The sequence below is a fragment of the Lacerta agilis genome, chromosome 11 (genome assembly GCF_009819535.1).
Source record: "Lacerta agilis isolate rLacAgi1 chromosome 11, rLacAgi1.pri, whole genome shotgun sequence".
Lineage (NCBI taxonomy): Eukaryota > Metazoa > Chordata > Lepidosauria > Squamata > Lacertidae > Lacerta > Lacerta agilis.
This window is the reverse complement of record NC_046322.1, coordinates 18,936,903-18,957,191: the sequence shown is the minus strand read 5'-3', so window position 1 is coordinate 18,957,191 and position 20,289 is coordinate 18,936,903. Positions and strand designations below refer to the sequence as shown.

Sequence of the window (20,289 nt, the reverse complement as noted above, 5' to 3'; positions counted from 1 at the left end):
AAATTAGTCAGTGGAATAATATTTCAATCAAAAGAGCCCTTTGCAGTTTCCCAACCATCAGATCGCTGTTTTGTAAACAAGAGGAACTACTCCTAGGCAAAATTGTGAGTTTCCCCTCTGATGGGATATCTGGTCACGTGTGCACATTCAGAAAGCTGGAAAAGGAGCAAACATGGAGTATTCCAGGTATCCGCAATAAATGTGACTGTGCACATGTCTCAGTTCTTTGGTCTCATTCTCACAATCTCTATTTCAGGTCTTAGAACTCAGTTCAGACATAGCCATATTCTGAAAGTGTTAAGAAGTCTCATTGGGTTAAGAGTACAAAACCCTGTTTGGCTATTCTGTTGACAGTCCAAACAGAAAATGCATTATATCCATCTGGTTTACTGCACAAGAATGACTTTCTGCTTGTCATTATTCTGGGACATTATTCTTGTCCTCTGCAGAAATGAACACATTGCTCCCATTTAAGTGTGACTTCTTTGACCTTTACACATCCTTGGGAGCAAGAGGATTAACCTCTTCTACATCTGGTTAAGACTCCACACTCCCATAACTTTTGTTCTGGCCTTCCCACAATCCCCCAATGCCAAGATATAGCTAAACTAGCTCGGCACTAATCTAATCTGTATTATCCCTTGGATCTTTCTGAACAGTGCAACAGTATTTGAGAAAAAGGAGCCGCCAGAGCTTCTTTCGGCGTAGATTTAGAAAACCAAAAACTGCACAGTAACCATGCACCATCTGCAAGCAGCTGGAGGAAGACAATAACTAAATCCAGTGCAGCTTCTCCTTGGGAATGTGGGGGGGGGGCAGCAGGGTGATAGTACTGAGCTTAAATCAGGGACTACCACCTTTCCATTAAGTACATATGCTGCACAGTAAGCAGGACTGCATGCATAACCCACAGTTCCTTGGAAGCAGGCATTATTTGCATTCAACATCTGGCAAATCTGAAGGCCTAACTACAGTGGTGCTAGATGCATCACCCAATCACGTCAGGCAATTGCCATTATTATTAATTATAATTAATTATTAACAGTAAACTAAAGTGAAGTTTTTAGCAGGACCACAACTCATGAGGAAGGAAAATTCTAGCCTTCTCTCCCCAGCCACAATTTCCACAGTAATCACACACATGCTGCAATTAGTAATAGGGGGATAAAGATTCCACTGACTTTCCACTGATTCCGTCACTAGTTGTAGTGCAGGAATCTTCTTCTATGCATGCAGAAGCAGGACAAATTATGCAGACTAATGAAAATATAATAATAATAATAATAATAATAATAATAATTTTATTTATACCCCGCCCTTCCCAGCCAGAGAACCGGGCTCAGGGCGGCTAACATCAATTAAAATCACAACAAAAAACATAAAAACGATCAATTTAAAATAACAGATTAAAATACAAATTTAAAATTCAATTAAAACTGCAGGTCTCAATTTCAAAATAACCCACCAATAAAAGATGAAGCATAAATATTAAACAGAAACCAACCCAAGAATATATGCAAGAATACTTAATTTGCATAAATTAAAGAGACAGTGGAGCTTTGCCCACTAAAAAAATCTGATTTGGTTAGTGCAGAATAAATGCAATCTGGTCAGTAAGCTTCCAAGCGATTACTATGTAGCTCCTGGAGAGCTGGATTTAATCCTCTTGCAAGAGCAGTATCTGGTGCAATATTTTGTACAGAAATACTCCAGGAACAAAATAAAGCACATATTACTTGTTGTTTAATATACCCTAATGCATGGGCCCAATATTTTCTCTACCCTTATATTGTTTTATCAAAATTTATATAGTCCTTGATTCTAATAAAACCTAGAATTAATAGTAATTAGATAGATAGATAGATAGATAGATAGATAGATAAACTATTTAAACCATCTATATGATAATTAAAATGAATAGCAGATTAAAAAGTTATTAAAACACACCAACATGGCAGGTTTGGGACTTTCCCACTTTTAAAGGGGAAAGTGGCAAATCACACACAGAAATATCTGTGTGTTGAACTATGTGTGTATTTTGTACTTTAGGATCTGCACACAACACCTTGTACTTGTTACAACAGCACTAGTCTCAGTACAGATCTTTGGACTTTATTTTACAAGCCTGTAACAAAAAGGGGGCCCATAAAAACAAAAATTAAACCTAGAATTCTAGACACCAGCAAAGTATTGTTCTTTAGGTTGTAGTCTAGAGGAGGAGAAGTAGTAGTAGTAGTAGTTTGGATTTGATATCCCGCTTTATCACTACCTGAAGGAGTCTCAAAGCGGCTAACATTCTCCTCCCCCCCCTCTGTGAGGTGAGTGGGGCTGAGAGACTTCAAAGAAGTGTGACTAGCCCAAGGTCACCCAGCAGCTGCATGTGGAGGAGCGGAGACGCAAACCCAGTTCACCAGATTACGAGTCTACTGCTCTTAACCACTACACCACACTGGCTCTCACAGCATCTCTTTAACCAAAAATGCAATTCATAAGACACATTATGCTGTATATGAAGACCTTGTATTACAGCAACAGCAAGCCAATTTTTATATTAAATGTTTAAAATTTGAACATTTTAAACTTTGAAGGATGCCAATTCATAAGCCATTCAGCCTTAGCTACATCCAAATAAATGCCTACTAACAGCAAAAGAAGCTATATTTGGCTCACTGAAAGATGCTAAATAAAGGGTGGGGGGGTAGTCACCCTGTGAAACAAAATTTCAGCCAGTATCTAATGCAGTTGAAATGCAAAGTCACATCACATTTTATCACCTGATAATTGTGCCTGCAAATAACTGCATTTGCACTTATTTCATTACCTACCTTAGCTGGAGGGACTTTGCCAGCTGCCGTGATCTGACCCGTAAAAAAACGACCAAAGTGATTGGCTGCCAACACAACTGCCTTATAGCTGTCAGAAACAAAGGAGAACACAAACATCAGTATCATTTCCCAACCTTACATTTATTTTATTTATTTGGAAGAGGGTGTTGTGGTTTATTTTAAAATGGTACAAACAGCAGAGGTATTTGCTGGACAAATTTGCTTGTTCAAAACATAGCCTTCCCATTTCCTCATTCCAAAGGAGATGCAGAAGCTGTTGATGGCAACCTCCCTCTGATCTGGCCTGTGCTCTTTGGGCATTACAAAGTTTGGGTCAAATTTGCAGGAGCTTAAAAACTCCTATGTGCAAGAATTATTATGCTTTTTCACCCCCAGTATTCAGGTTCTTCACCTGCAAGTAATTCCTTCCTAATTCCTTTCCCAACTAAAGGATCCCCACACTCAATAATAGAGAGAACCTAGTGGGCTTCAGATTCCCATACATTCTTTGAACTCAAATGGATACTGATTCTTAAATATTTTCCAAACCAGATAGCTTGGCTATCTGCCTTGACTACACCTCCAGGTATATCTCCACAACTGGACTTAAATCGCTTATCCAAGGGATAGACAACATGGTGCCCTTACCACATTGCAGACCACAACTTCCATCAGCCCCAGCCAGCATGCCAAAGTGTCGGGGATGGTAGAAGCTATGGTCCACAACGTGTGGAGAGCATCACACTGACTGCCCTGGTTCACAAATGAATACGAACTTTTGTTTGGGATATGAATCCCAACCAAAACCCAACTGTTCATTGACGTAATCACACAGCTGGCTAAAACATTGTGTTTTCATACCCAGCGATGTTGGCCATGGAGCTGAGAGCATCATATCCTTGAGCAATGGTCACGCGAGGAACCTGATCCATAGCCAAGACAGTAGTTCTTCTTTCTGACAGTTTGTTCAGGAGGTCTGGGTTTTGAGCTGGGTAGATAAAACTGATAAGGGTACCAGATGACTTAAAGAGATCTGCCTCGTGCATGCCAAGAGCTGGATTCAACATAGGAGCTCTCACCTGAAATTGAGAATGCGCAAAAATTAATAAGCATCACTTAGCATTTTCATAGTGCTAAAGACTGTTCAATATGCTTCTCGGGAATCATCCTAATAATCCTAAACACCTGCATATAAAGAAGGGCAGTTTTCATTCCAATGCTGCAGAGGGACTGGTGCTAAAATAGGCAACATTCAAACCATTAACAGGTACATTGACATTGCTTTTAAGTGCAAACAGCAGGTGCAGGAGACTGGTGTAGCTTGGACCCTCGGCAGTGGTGTAAGTGATCTTTAACACTTTGCCTTCTCCAGATGAGTCCAGATGAGGGGTCCAACATCTGCTATTTGCATTAGGGAAATAGTAATAGGAAGCTTTCCTTCCCATTCCAGATTAGGACTGTGGCAGAAGGCAAATTGTTAATACCCTCAATTGCACCTGCCAGGGTCCAAATCTACACCAGAATCTCATCCCTGGGAGCACGTGGGTTCCCTCAAAATACCTTCTGAGTTAATAGACCTGGCAAGATTTTGAAAAGAGGAGTCATTGTTCCAAGCTCAACCTAACAGCCACTGCAGTACTACAGCTCTCAAATACAGTATCTCAGCAATCCTCAAATAGCTCTGTGCTGCAGGCTAATATTTTTTATTTTTTAATTATTATCATTATTATGGTGACAAGGGAAGAATGCATTGAGAGTGAGACATAGTAAGGCCAATTCTGCGTTCCAGGTTTGAAGCAAGATTTAAACCAAGGACATCTTAACTGCCAGCTGATGTCCTTTCATTACTGCAACATTAGCTGAATAAGCTACTGTGGACAAAATTTATAATTCCGTATGTTTCTAGACAGACCATGGCTCAGCAGTGAAGCACATGCTTTGGGTGCAAAAGGTTTCCCTTTTCAAACTCTGAAATCCCCAGAATGGCAAAGAAACAATCCTGCCTGAAATGCTAGAAAGCCACTCCCAAGTCAGTGTAGATAATGTTGACCTATGGCCTGGTTTTGTATAAGGCGGCTCCATATGCATTTCGAAATATTTAGACTACAGGAGCCAAGACTTAGCACATCATTGCCATTCAAGAGCAGCTGCAGGAATGGACTTTGCTCAATCGATAACGTGCCTTGTGATAAGTGCATTTGGACTGCAAGGACTGAGGTTTCCTTTCTGTTTGAGGATTTGCTCACACATGTTTTGGAAATATCATGGCAGAGAAATCCCATTCCTCACATTTATAGTGTTTAAGAAAAAAACCGTCCCTGCAAGCTGATTAAAGGTCAATTTTTTAAAATAAAATAATAATAATAATAATAATAATAATAATAATAATAATTTATTTACACCCCACCCATCTGGCTGAGTTTCCCCAGCCACTCTGGGCGGCTCCGTGGCCTGCACAACATAAAGTACATAACACAACATAAAGTGGCGGGGGAACAAAGAAGACTCCATGGGCAAGTGCAAACACAACATCTCCAGATCGTAGCCTGCATCAAAGCTGCCATTTGGCAGTGAATCTGCGACACTCTATGCCTTTACTCCACCCTACAAGGTTAACTCAGCATTATTTCTCTACTCAGCAGCAACCACATAAATAGAGCATTCATATGACAGGGTGAATGGGGCAGGGGCAGGGAACCTCAGGCCAGGGGTCCAAAGGCAGCCCCACAGGCCTCTCTACCCAACCCTTGGGACTGTCATAGGAAGCTGCCTAAATCGAGTCAGATCATTGGTCCATCTAGCTCAGTATTATCTACCCTGACTGGCAGCCATTCCTCAAGATTTGAGACAGGGAACCATCCCCAGCCATACCAGGAGATGACAGAGATTGAACCTGGGACCTTCTACCACTGAACCACAACCCTTCCCCAAGCCACACACCCATTTCCTATGTCCCTTTGCTCAATGTTTTTCCCTGGCTGGAATATGTCCCTGGAACTATGATGATGGCTCTTGCCTGTCTAGATGGAGTGATGTGGGTGGGTGGGAAATTTTTACTTGGCTGCAACTTAGCCTCTGGTACAAAGGCAGGAGTCACATCCATTGCTATGCCCACTTTTGCCTCTAGGCATGCCCACGTGTGCCTATGGCCCCACCCACCCCTGGCTTGTGGACCCCAGAAGCTGAAAAGGTTTCCCCACACCTGTGATAGGGAAGTATTGAGGGGGGAGAAAAATCCAGAATTACTTTGACGACTAAATCAGAAGCCAAGACTTCCTTCGTCCCTTGGATCTGTGCCCCTGCCTCTCTGTAATGGTCATCAGAGAATTTGGAAGCTTCTCCTGCAGTCGACTCCACAACAACGTTAAACCCTTGTTTAACCAGGGCTTGAACTCCTGCTGGCGACAGGGCAACTCTCTTCTCATTCTGAAATATCTCCTTGGGAACACCCACAGTCAGCTGCTTATATGGGATACCTGTAAATGGAAGAAAAGCAAACAGCAAATCCTTTGGTAGTTTGCAAAGGGCAGGGGGAGGGGGGGCAACCTCCAATGAAAATAGTTGTTTGCATGTACAGTGCTTCAGGCTGAAAATATGATGGGCAGCCATCATCCCTTTAGTCTATAACAACTCACCAGTGCATATATGGCAGGAGTAATTCAATAAAAAACATTAACTATTCATAGTAGTAAAAGAAGAAGAGTTTGGATTTGATATCCCGCTTTATCACTACCTAAAGGAGTCTCAAAGGGCTAACGCTCTGTGAGGTGAGTGGGGCTGAGAGACTTCAAAGAAGTGTGACTAGCCCAAGGTCACCCAGCAGCTGCATGTGGAGGAGCGGAGACACGAACCTGGTTCCCTAGATTACGAGTCTACCGCTCTTAACCATTACACCACAAATGATTAAGCCCAATCACTCAGAAAGCAAATCCCACTGAGCTCCATGAGCCTTACTCCTACATAAGTGTGCACAGGATTGTGGCCCAAGTCCAATTTAAATAAAACAGTAAGCCCTTGAGTTCGACGAAAAGTGGTTAAGTGTGAACTTAGTGATAGAAGTCTCAGAATATCTTCCTCTCTCAGGTGTGAAACTTATTGGCATGCATAATGTTTGGGTTTTTTAAAAAAAATCTACAGTCATTTGCACTTTGGGTACAATGTTTTTTACAGTCTTCTTTAGCTGCAAAGGTGACGACCTTGGGATAGACTTCTTTCATTTTACAGGTGAAAAACTCCAGCTAAGAGTCCAGCAACTTGCCTAAGGCCAATTAGCAAGTCTATGGCTGAACTGGTCTTGCAGCCATTTCTCTCAAGGTCATGTTCCACATGCCACTCGACCAGGCTGCAGTGTTTCTGTTCCTCCAAAGCATGTGACAAACATTCCTTCACATGCTGTAACACCAGAAACACCAATAGCCATAAAACAGGAGTGGAGAAACTGTTGTTCCATTACCTAAGGAGTAATCTTTTGGAAAACTAAAAAGGCATTTGCAGATTTTTAGTTTAGAGAAGAAGTGACATGCTAGAAGTTTATTAAATTATGCATGGCATGGAGAAAGTGGATAGAGAAACATTTTGCTCCCTCTCTCATAATCCTAGGACTTGTGTTGAAAGCTGAATGTTGGAGGATTCAAGGCAGTCCAAAAAAAAAAGGTCCTTGTTGGTACATAGTTAAAACTATGGCATTCACTACCAATGAGGCAGTGAAGCCCATCAACTTGGATAGCTTTAGAAGAGGCTTACACAGATTCACTGAAGTAAAGGCTATCAGTGGCTCTTATTCCTGATGGCTATAAGCTTCTGAACAGCAGTTGCTGGAAACCGCAGGAGGGGAGAGGGCTCTTGTGCTCAGGGCCTACTTATGGGCTTCCCAAAGGCATCTGGTTGGACGCTTGTGAGAACAGGAAGTTGGACTAGATGGGCCATTGGCCTGACTCAGTAGGGACTTGCTATGCTCTCAGGACCAGAGGCTCCATCTTCTCAAGATGATTGTGGGGACCTCATGTGGCGTCCTGATGTCACACACACACGACGTCGTGAGGAGCCAGGGGGGCAGAACCAAAGGCCCTCAGAACATTAAGCGAGCCTGGGACCCTAAAAAAAAAACCACTGGGGTGGTGGAGGAAGTGCCTTGGCCCCTAGGAGCTGGCATGTATGCTTAGAGCACATATCTGGCATGGGTGGTGCTATTCCCCCCTCTCTCTGTCTCTCCTCCCCTCCCCGTCCACCAAACTCATTCTCTCTCCTTTACACTTCTCTACCCCCTCAGTTGCCATCCCAAGGAAAATAATCCCCGCACACAAACACACAGGTGGCAATTAGGATTGGGAAAAAGCTCCTATCAGCACCTAAGGCCTAACTGATGCACCATGGGAGATTTTCATTGGCATCCTAGTGCACATGGGAGGGTAGATGTTTGCTGCTTTGGTATGAGCGCAAGTCTTCTCCAAATCTGAAGTGCCAGGCCACTTAATTATTATAATACTAATACTAAAAAAAAATGTTACTTATTATTTATGAGTTAACAATATACCATAGTTGCTCACCCCTTCTTTAAGGTATCACCCCTTTCCCCTGCGAAGAAACAAGGTAGCTTTGGGAAGCGCTGATAAAATGCCCAACCAATTCCCTCCCATTCACCAGGTCACAGCAATGGCTTCTACAAAGATGAAGCATGGAATAAGCATCGGTCGGACATAAAAGGACCCAACATCATCCCTGGCAAGCTTCCACCATTCACCGAGGATCACTTAAATTTTGCTTAAATCTCACAATAAGGAAATCTACAGGGAACTACGGAGAGGAAGAGAGCAGCACTATGTTGGTTGCCTTCGTGGACTCTTCCAGTGACCTTCTACAGAGACAAAACCCAAGATTAGACACCAAAAGTGCAATCTAAGCACAGCCATTCAGAAGCAAATCCCAATGAGCACAATGGGGCTCACTATGTAGTAAGTGTGCTTAGGACTGCAGCCTCTTTAGACAAGAGGCTACTTTTAAAGACTACTGCTAAGATGGGGAAGGGTGGGGGGGGGAACAAAACTTGTACCTATTTACCAACTCGCTATACCAACAGCTTCCGAAGAAGCTGCTCACCTTTTTTCAGAGTTCTGCAGGAAGACAAGGAGACAGCCTGAAGGGAGTGAGGTGGAATGAAGACAGAGAAAAAGATACAATGAATAGCATGGAGGAAGCAGAACAAGATGTTTCCGTTTACAGTGACTCAGTAAAATTGCACACCTTCACTGACATCTTTCAATGAAACTGGAAAGGCAGCAAATCAGCTGCTTTCAGTGGGGCATCCTTCACACCTCACATGATAAGCCCAGGACTGCCTGCCTGTACCACTGGAAACCAAGGAAGTACTGCACCAATCACTCACCATCAATAAAACATAGTTTCATTTTATCCTATTGAAGGCAGGAACTTTTCTATTGTGGACCCATCCTTCTGCAATGCATTTCTGAGGTCCCTCTTTAATTTTTTTTAAAAAAACAAGGCTTAAAAGACCTGGATCAACTTTAAACTGTTGCTGGTTAAATATTTTAAAGTTACGGCTTTGGCTGTTGCTGATGATTTTGCTTTGCAATGTAGTTATTTTAACGTTGCATGTGTAAATATATATACTTTCATTTTTTTCCTGTAAATCACATTGAAAAGGGTGTTAACCTTTTAAACCAGAGCTGGGAACCTTTGACCTTCCAGATGATGCTGGACTACAACTCCCATCATCCTTGACTATTGGCCATGCTGGCTAAGGTGGGTGGCAGTTGTGACTCAGGAACATTGGGTGGGGCAAAGGTCCCTCAGCCCTGCTTTAAAAGGTGGCATAAACCAATAAATAAGACCATGAGGCGCTGACTGGCTCTGTTACACTCAGCTAAGTCCATAGCCAAGCAAGGAAGTGAACCAAGGTCACCCAGCTTCAAGTCCCATACTAGATCTACTATACTGCATTAAGAAACTGTGGAGGCTGGGAGCAGGTAAGAAATACAGGAAAGGAGCAAAGGAAGCATATGAATCAGACACAGGATGGGATGGCAACAAGGTTAAGCAAATTCCTAGGATAATCACAACCACCACTCACCTTGATTGCTATGTAAAAAGTACCCTGTTACTTTGTTCTGACCAGCAAAAGAAGTGGTAAAGTTAACAGAAAGTTCCATGTATCCTCCAATGAAGAGGCTAACATGTTAATCATCTTAAAAATGAGTTCAACTGATCTTGATCTAATACAGTACTGGGAGGAAACACTTGCAGGTCACACAAAACCAGAATTTGAGCAAAGAAATTAAAACTGGGAGGTTTGAATTTGCATGCCCTGTGTTCCCCTCTCCTCTTTCCACATGGCTAGGAGGATGCCAGCAGAGTTTTAGCTTATCAATCTCTTGTCATCCTGACCAGGGATTCTGGTTTATAACACTTGACCAAGCCAGCTACAGAAGTTCCAGTTTGAAATTAGTTAGTTTTGAAACTGATTAGGTTTTGCGTTTTGTTTTTTTTTTAAGAAAAAAGAAAGATCCCTGATCCAGACAAGGATAAGCAAAGATTTCGGGAACATGAAGCTAAGAGCTACCGGAGTCCTGCTCCTGGCCGTACAGAAAAGGAGGAAAGTGTGTGAGCCTGGGGTCTTGTGACAGCTCCTGTTCTTTGTCCTAAACCGTGGTTTAGCGCGATATGCAAACATGCCCTATTTAATGGCTAAGCAGAGACTGGACATTCAAAAAGCAAGGTAGGCTGTTTCCATTGGCACTCACTTCATAATAGCATTGCATAATAGCTACTGCCAAGGTCAGACTAAAAGTGCTTGCTACACCAGTGAACTTCAGAATATTCCGCCCCCAAAAAAGGAAGCAAAAGAGCAACTCAAAACATTAACATGACATCCATTTTCAGTTTCAGTTTATTCCTTAAAGACGTTTTTAGCTACTCTTACTCATGCAGAGCCACCGCTCTGCCTCCTGCCTGTGTGCCAAGCTACATGAAAGACTGTCTGTAAACATAAGAGGCACAAGTGTAAACATGCCTTTCAGTGACTTAATAGGAGAAAAACCATTCCATTTTTGCTCAGACCTTAGATAGACAACGCTCTTCAATGAAAGCTGAACTTCCTTCTACAGAGCAAAAACCCTCCTATGATGCAAACTACTATTTTACATACAGAATTTTGGACTGAGCATGAAAAGTGGATTTCATGCTTTGCTAAAATTCCATAATCATCTTCTGATGCTCTATTCTCATCCATTCTTGATTAATTGCACCGCTCTGTGAACTAGAATTTGCCCATCCAAGAAGTATATGATTAAAAACCAGATGAGAAGTTAGGTGACAAAATAGACATCGGGAGGCTTAGTTTGGTCAGAATCGAGTGTACACTTCCAGAGTTAATGATAAATACATTACTTCTGGTAAATGAGCCACCAAAGCAGCTAGAGGGCCGTGAATTATTGTGACCCAGGATTTCTAGACTCATCTACCCATGTACTATCTGAAACCAAAAGGGCTTATTGGTTGCCGAATGTGAAATATATTGGTGTTATTTTCAGCTCTCCTACCCCACTCATTAGGACAAAAGAGGAGTGGGGAAAGAAGTCAGAGACTGACAAGAAGTACAGTTGTACCTTGGTTCTCGAAATTAATCTGTTCCAGGAGTCCATTCGACTCCTGAAACAGTTCGAAAAACAAGGCACGGCTTCTGATTGGCTGCACGAGCTTCCTGCACTCAATCGGAAGCCACGGAAGCCGTGTCGGACATTCGGCTTCCGAAAAAACATTCGCAAACCGGAACAATCACTTCCGGGTTTGCAGCGTTCGGGAGCCGATTTGTCCAGTAGCCAAGCCGTTCGACTACCGAGGTACCACTGTAATAGGGAAGGGTTTGGGGAAGTAAGAGGGTTGGTTAACAAATTCCCAAGCTTCACCAAATATGTATGGTTGAGTAAAGGGGGGGGGGGGAAGAGTCTCAGAGAATATGTTTTGTGAAAGCAGCCACTACAGATTAAGCTATAACCTGAACACGAAAGTATCTAGATATATTGATATATTTAATTAGCTGAGTTCCACAAGTATTTGCTAGCTGCGGAAGTATTATCTTGCACTTCATCGTGGACTTTCCTTGCCCTTGGCAGGTGACTCATTTGTAGGCCGACTAACATACACACGTTTCCAAGGCACAATTCTGTCCCTTCCAAATATAACACATGTCTTCACTAGCAAATTACTAATCATTATAATGGGCAGGGAGCATACAGAAGGAGTGATTGCCTTACACAAACCCTGGGGGTGCATTTTGACCTCCTGCAGGATCTCTTGTTAGTGAAGGCTGGGCGACCTAGTTTCAAAGTGGAGGGAAGGATTTGCCCTCGGAAATTAACCCAGGAGCTTATTCCCCTGAAAGGAAGCTTAGCAACCATTCACTTATAATGGGAGAAAGAGGAATAAACTCAACATTAAAATCGAAACTTAACTTGCTGCCTGCCCCTGGTAAACCATCCCAGGTTCCTTTTATGGATTATATTAGGAGGGTGACAGAATGTTGGAAGAGGGGAATGGAAAGTTGGGAACTGGTTTCTACAGGTGTCAAGAATCAGACCTGTTAGTTTGAAATCACGAATGCCTATCTGAACTCACATACCTGGTTTGACAGGAGCCTGGCACCAGAGCACCTGGTTCATGCGGAAGGCTCGTAGGCATGGTGTCTTCACAGTCTTCGCCCTGTGAGACAGCGCACTGTTGAAAAGGGGACTGGAGCAGCTTGTCGAAACTGTACGTAGAATAAAACTTGCCATGTTGTCCAAGATTCAGTAGGCAGGATCACCCCGTTAGGAAGCCACACAGATGCCCTGCCATATACAAAAGCATTAGCCCTTTAGCAAATAATAGCACTGGAGACTTGCAAAGCAGTCTATTCAAAACATGTGTCACTTCAGATCGCGATTTGCATCCATCAGGACTTGGAGGGGGGGAGGTTAACAAGGTCCACAATTCTTTCTCTGTGTTGTATCCAGTGTTGGTACCATCTCACATCTTAATAATTGAAACAAAGTATAATACACAGATTTCATTTCGCCACAGTACAGATGCAATTATTATCTCTCTTCCAGCTTAGACATACCCGGTAACTTATTTCAATATAATGACCATAGCTCAGGGAAACAGAACATGCTTCGCGTGTGGAAGGTCCAAGATTTGATCCCTACCATCTCCAGATAGGGCCAGGGAAACACACTTGTCTAAAATCCCAGAGAGCCACTGCAGGCAATATAGAGCTGGCTGAGTAACCAACATGGTGTGGTTGGACACTGATGCCTATCAGTCCCAGTCAGCATAGTCAATTGGCAAATGATGGAGTCCAACAGCACTGGTGGGGATCACACTGGCTACCCCTGATGCATGCAATACCAAGCTGGAATGTGCATGCAGCCGTGTAGCATGAGCTCCTGGAGCCTGGGGCAGGTGCGTGCATGCACCGAGGGCAGGGCACACAGTGCAGAGGGTGAAGGATCCAGGCGCAGCACCCCAACCCTCACCGCAGACGCTGCTTGAGTGCCCCATACTGGAGCCATGCAGGGCCACACTGTGCCACCTGCCAACCTGCACAGGGGGAGCCTGGCCAACCAACACGGCACTTGGTGGGCGCGAACCAGGCACCGGCAGCTCCAGTATGACCTGACTCAATACTCTTATCCATAAGAGCTGGTTCCTCCAATGCTGGGAGAGGAGTGCCGGGCCAGGCCGCGCTGGGGCGCCTGCTTTGTGCCCCCTCAAAAATAAGTTACAGTACTGTGAGCCTTCATGTAGCAGAATCTCAAATGCCAAAATAAGCTGAACAGCAATTTATATAAAATTACGTCACAATTCGCAACAATACTGTTAACTTTTTAAGGGTATCATTACTATCACCAGTGATTATCAGTGATTATACTTCCAAAAAAAAAAAGTACTGGGTACAATCCAACAGCCTTGAAAATTAGAGTTTTACTATTGTTGTCACTAGGATCTAGGCGTCATTACTGGCAAGCTGGTTAAATCTAGCTACGCATGTTTTATGACGTTCTGCATTCAAAACAAAGCTGGTAAGACTAAGTATATTGTTTTCAAGGATGAAGACTACAAAGGAAGGCAAGCTGTAAGAAGCCCAAATTATATACAGGTGATAACCTACAGCATAGATCTGCTAGCCTGCACAGCATGCTGAAGTAGATAGCAGGCATTTCATAATGCTGGTGCCAGCCAATAATGCATAACCCAGGAATTAATTCTCTTTTTTTCTGCTGGAAGTCTATTTTTAGTGCAACCATAACAACATGTAAAAGACTGAAAATAGCAGCAACACTTTGGGGCACTCAGTCTGAAGAGTTCGCGCAACTTGAAAGTCTGCATATTATCATTCCAACATACATTGCTCTAGTAAAAAAAAAATCGACTTTAAGGGAGGATTAATACGTCAACAACTATACCATGTAACAAAAAGTGTGCAAAGGTATATAAAAAAATTATGTTTAAGAGCTTTTAACCGAAAACATTTAGTTCAGCACTGAAGAAACAAAGCACCCAGTCGCTCTCCATTCATAGATCAAGTTAAACTGGAGGCAACATTTTTGCTACTCTCTTGCAAAAAGAAACAAAACACTTGCAAATTGATACCCACTATACAGCTGCCCAATAAGCAGTTATAGTATTTCAAGGCAACTCTTACTTCCTCAGCTTGATGTACGAGTTTTAAAAGTTTCCAACAAGTGTGGTTACTAAGGAAATTCCACAAATAGAAAACAAAGGAACACTGTGAGAAGGGATGCCACGTACCCAAGATATTCAAAATGCATAAGAAATATACTCACTCCAAGAGAAGTACAGTTAGCCGTTTGCCAAAGGAAGCGAACAGCTGTCAGATAAAAGTGACCCCCTTAAATGAATAGCCCACATTAATAATGCCGCTTGACTACCCCGGCATTTACCACGTCTGCAGGAAATGCATGAAGCTGGAATCCCCATTCATAAACAAGTTCCAATTGGCTGCTCTCTGAAAGCAATGCAGTGTATAATTTGCACCAGAGGCACATGATTGGATACAACTCCTTATCAGTCTCCGAGAGGAGTCAAGTTCATTCATTGAGGGAAGGACTTGTGAAAGCCTTCTCAGAGTCACAACCTTTTTAATTTATGCAGCCTGCTGTCAGCGTCCAATCATCTACCCAGGCATGCAAGTTAACCACAAGTCTTAATTCACTGGTGCCTGAAACTGTAGGTCAGAACCGTGCTTTATAGCTAACCATGTTTATTTATTTATTTTTAAATATGTATTTGACTATGTCATAGCTTTAGATTTTTATTTATTTTGCCCGTGTGTCTTTATTTCTCAGGTCTAATATACTGTTATAGAAATTGGGGGGGGGGAAATCCCCCTACAATTTCCATTTACTAACTTCAACAATCCTTCAACAGTGCCAATCAGCAATTTAGTTTACCAAGGACAAAAGGGACTAATTTCCAAGAGGAGTACTGGGGAAAAGATGGTTGGGTAAACAAACCCCACCCTGCAAAAAATTAAGCATTAAAAATGCTTCTGCATTTTTCAAATACACATGGCATCAATACATGCATCGTCTCATCTCACATCTGTAAGGTATTCCGGTTTTCTGATTTTGAATACATGACCATGTGCTCCTGAGAATCCAGGGTCTGTAACTAAAACACACTTACTCAAATTATAACTGGGTAATTTATTTAATATAAAGTAATATTAGCAGTAATATTAGCAGCACAATCACATGCACCACAGCCAAAATCCCACTGCCCACCATCACCTTGAATATGGGACCTCAAACTCAAAAAATAAGAGGTCTCGTGGCATTTTTGTGGAAATATTATCCTACTATTCAGAAGAATTGAGTTTTATGGTTGTAGAAGGGAAACTATTTCTCTCCCTTATTCATGCCCTTGCTATACACTCCAGGCAAATAGATGGCATCGTCAAACGGGGCCTCCTAACCATTTCTGAAGATCAAAGCAAGGCAGGATTTGCCAACCTGTTGCCTTCCAGATGTTTTGGACTAGAACTTTCACCAGTCCCAGTCAGCATGTGCTGTTTGAGGTTGCTGAGGAGTTGCAGCCCAAAACAACTGGAGAGCAACAGCTTGACAAAGATGAAATAGGGAAGGAGACAATCTATAAGGTCCAATGTGCAATGCTGGTAATTTGCATATCCAAATGTCTGGGAAGCAGTCAGTGGAAAAGTGCCAGAGTGCCGCAGGCCAATTGCAATTCCCTGGCGTGTGTGCCCTCCTTTCATGCTTTATTGAAGTACACAACGGCAAAATGATAAACTCTGAAGTGTGTCTGACTCAGACAGTTTCTTGAATTATGCCTGGAAGGCCACAGCAAGGGACACCGGTGGCGCTGTGGGTTAAACCACAGAGCCTAGGGCTTGCCAATCAGAAGGTCGGCAGTTCGAATCCCCTGCTCCTGCCAACCCAGCAGTTTGAAAGCATGTCAAAGTGGAAGTAGATAAATAGGTAGCGCTCCGGCAGGAAGGTAAACGGCGTTTCCGTGCGCTGCTCTGGTTCACCAGAAGCGGCTTAGTCATGCTGGTCACATGACCCAGAATTTGTATGCCGGCTCCCTCGGCCAATAAAGTGAGATGAGCGCCGCAATCCCAGAGTCATCCACGACTGGACCTAACGGTCAGGGGTCCCTTTACCTACCATACTCAGCAAGGCCTACTTCCAGATAAATATGGATGTGAGACCTGCAGGTTAACAGTATTGCCAGAGACCTGAGTCACAGCTCCGCTAATAGTAGAGGTAGCTGACCTGCAGCCTTCTAGAGGTTGCTGATATCTGGCTCACATCAGGCCCAGCCAACCTGTCCAACAGGCAGAGATGATGGGAACCATATTCTGACAACATCTGAAAGGCCACAGGCTAGCCACCCTTGCCTTAAAGGGCAATCCACTTTCAAAGATAATGGCAACCTAAATGTGTAGCCGTACCTCTGAAGCAGGTCCCAGAACAGAGTTTTAATTTTTAAAAAGGGGAGTATAATGAAGCATTGCCCTCTGGCCCTGGCTCTCACATCTTAAAAGATAAGGCGTGACTTGTGGCTTCTGAAGTCATGTGAAAGCAACCATAATTACTTAAAACAGCTTCTTCCCAGATCCTTCCCCCTCACACACTGCACAGCCTCTCTCCTGTCCTTTATATGAAAGGAGCCTCCTCAAATCCCAAACGGTGCCCATTTCAAGGCTCGAACAAGGTCACGTCCTCCATTCCCACCTTACATTTGACCTCCACGTAACAGGCAAACCACGATGTTGACTTTGGCAACTGTTGCGATTCTCTTCTGACAGTTAGGGGGGGAAAGCTCTCAGAGGCCCGCATGCACATGCCTTTATACCAACTTATTTTTGCTGCATAACAATAAAGACACTTTGGCTAAGCTGGCAGATGCCAAAAAAGTGCATTCCTTTAAAATCTCTTTCCCCAGCCCCAAAGAAAAAGCTTCCCTTGACTTAGGAGGCATGTGGTTTCTACATGCCTTACCTTGCAAGTTCTTTCTCAGTCATTTTGTGGCAGGACAAACAGGCCAGGGACGGCCTGTCACAGTCAAACCAACAGATTGCTCACTCAATGGTTTGGGAGGGGTGCACCAAAGGTGACCTTCCCTCCCGTGCTAAACCCATTGAAACTCGGACCGAGAGGCGCCTCCTCGCGAGGAGCAGCCCCCCCCCCCGAAAAAAGCCTTATTCTGCTCCTGTCTGTGCCACTCTTAACAATAAGGGGCAAAATGGGAAGCAGCTGCTGCTGCTGCTGCTTTCATCCCCCTCCCCTCCCTCTTTTCTCCTTAACTTCAGCGGGCCTAGAATAGCAACAGTTCTGCTACTCCTCGTTGCCAAAGTTGCGCTTTGTGCGCGGAGGGAAAGCGGCGGGTGTTTAACCCTTTGCGTGGAAGTCTGCTCTCATTTCATTTTGAAGCACATAAATATACAGTATATCAGTCATCCCCCATCTCCTCGCGGTCTCCGGTTTTCTTTTTTTTCTTTTCCAACCGCGATGGATGACGAGAGGGGCAGATGCCAGTAGCGCAAAAAACGTGGCACAACAAACCGCGCGGGAGATGCGATCGTGGGGGGGGGGGGCAGGAACAGGGGGGATAAAGAGTTTCCAAGCCACAGCCTCCGCCCCAAAAGCAATCGCGGCGAGCAACGGCCGTGAATGAACCCACACCGCGCGCGCCCCCCAAAAAAAACACACAGACACCGAGCAAGCCCACCGAGAAGAAAGGAGGAAGAGAAGCCGAGCGGAGGAAGAGAAGGAAGAAGAGGAGACAACAGTTTGCTACCTACCTCCCGCCCTTTGCGCCCTTGCTGCCCGCTCCGGCCCCGCTTGCGCTGCTTGTCTATTTTTTGCAAATCTATGCAATATTGCGCTTGACCTTCCCGGCTCGCCGGAGCTGCCGGCGAGAGACGGGAAGCCGAGGGGAGAGCAGCAGAGCCGGCGCGAGGCCCCAGCCAAGTGGGCGGGGCTCGAGCCGCCCGAAGCCCAGAAACTGGACGGGGATGGGAGCAGAGAAGAGAGAGACCCTGTCTGGGCAGAGGCGAGGTCACGTGGTGAGGAGGCGCGCTCACCTCTTGCGAAAGAGAGGGGGCGGCAGAGGGTCTCTCTCTCCGACGCGTCACGCCGCCGTCAAGCTCCCGGGAGTGCGCATGGGCGCGCGCCCCTGGGGCTCATTTCATTTCATTTTTGCAGCCCGCGGAGGGGCTTGCTTTCAATTGAGGTTTAACTGCGCCGCCGGCTTGTCGTTTCCTGCAGGCCCGCTGGGTTGCAGGACATCTTTGGGAGACGGAAAGGCAGCGGAGTAAACTCTACGCAAAAATCCTCCCCAGTGGGGTCCCTAAGACACTTGGATGGCGCCTTGTCTTGTACGCCTCCTTCTGGCAACTCCTGCAGGCTCCATAGGAGCCAACTCCTAGGGGTTGAGTCCCTTCAACGCCCCAATAAAATATTTGAGGGGACTAGACTTCCCAAAAAAGTTGGTGGGCATTGCCATTCTAATAGGGTGCGCAAACCATGTCTTGTCATCGATTATGTGCATTGGCGGCTTACCTACCCCCCCCCCCAACTTGAATAAAATATACCTGTCCCCGCTATATTTTATTCAAGTTGGCAGGGGGGGAGGTAAGCCCTTACCCACATGATAGACACTTGCCAAAAGAATCTTTCTTATTAAGGAAATAAAAATGAAAAAGCACCAGTCCCAATACAGATCCTTAGGGAAAGCAATTTCTTAGATCCCTCCCTTCTGGCAATTGTCAAATCATTGCTACTCTTTAACCAGTTTCCTACTCTTTAACCGGTTACTAATCTGCAGAAAACTCATCTGGAAGCAGTGGCCTAATTGCTGCCATAGTTTACCCCAGAACATAGCTTCAATCCAGAAATACACATTTGAAAAATAAAAATGTGGAGTTACCAAGCTGCTAGTTCTAGCATTCATAAATTACAGTGATTAATAAAATACTGGAAGAGTTCGGACCTCCCTTACGCTGCTTTTGTAAAGAATGGCTTATTATTCTGGAATTTTATAATGGCCAGCTCTGAAAGGGTGAGCCAAGGGCTACTGTTGAAACTCCTGCTTGCACCAGATGAGCAAGCAATCCCAAGCTGCCACATTTTCTAAGCACACATTCTTCCTAATGAGTCTTGTCAACATCAGGGGGTCATCATTGCAAACAAGCATGCATTGGAATGAAGACTTCTATTCCTAATTATTTTTATATGAGAACTTTGAAACTTTAAGAACTGGTACCTAGGCTTGTTTCTTTTCATCCTCCCTTCTCACTTTTTTGTGGCATGTATTTTAGATTGTAAGCCTGTGACCCTACACAAGTTGTCCATCAGCCAGTCCTGATTTTTGCAATATAAATACATGTTGACACCGTTCTCAAACCATTGTACATGTAAATGCTTCCTACAAGATAACAAGGAGTGCAGTCCTGTGAACACTTTCTGGGAGAAAACCCCATTTAGCATAGTGTGACTTGACATAAGGAAACATAATAATACAATCGTGCTGACTGGCTGCAATCCTAGGCATGCTTTTCAGGGAGTAAGGCCCATTGAACCCAGTGGGATTCAGTCCCAAGGTGGTGCCATTTCCTTTTACATAGTTAAGAGCAGTGCTATTTTTCTAGAAAAAAGGGTGCCAGAACTCACCATGAACACCTCCCTCATTCTCTTAGAATAGCAATGGTGCCCACCTGAGAAGTGCCACAACTGAGTTCTAGTGAGTTCTGGCTGGAAAAAAAGCATGGTGCATTCATCATTCTTACTGCATAGGGTTGCCATATTTCAAAAAGTAAAATAGTGAGTTTTTAGCTTTTGGAGCTGTTTCTGCTACTTTTCCCATCATGTTGCTGTGCATCCAGGTTTCCCCAGACCTTTTGCTGATTTGGCAAAAAAAAACC

At 44.0% G+C, this 20,289-nt stretch overlaps 1 protein-coding gene across 2 annotated transcripts in view; it reads right to left on the bottom strand.

Annotated features, from left to right (window-relative positions):
• Nucleotides 1–18,256, bottom strand: part of NNT (nicotinamide nucleotide transhydrogenase) — a 47,167-nt gene extending 28,911 nt beyond the window's left edge. The window contains exons 1-5 of one of the 2 annotated variants that reach the window (XM_033163638.1): nt 18,169–18,256; nt 12,460–12,667; nt 6,072–6,301; nt 3,687–3,904; nt 2,826–2,913 (exon numbers count right to left, since the gene is read on the bottom strand). In XM_033163638.1, coding sequence (XP_033019529.1) covers nt 2,826–2,913; nt 3,687–3,904; nt 6,072–6,301; nt 12,460–12,613 — 690 coding nt within the window. In that variant the 5' untranslated portion in view covers nt 12,614–12,667; nt 18,169–18,256. Of the gene's footprint in view, nt 1–2,825; nt 2,914–3,686; nt 3,905–6,071; nt 6,302–12,459; nt 12,668–18,168 lie in introns of those variants that run through there. The other variant, XM_033163639.1, reaches the window with a different exon arrangement.
• Between the last annotated feature and the right edge of the window lie 2,033 nt (nt 18,257–20,289).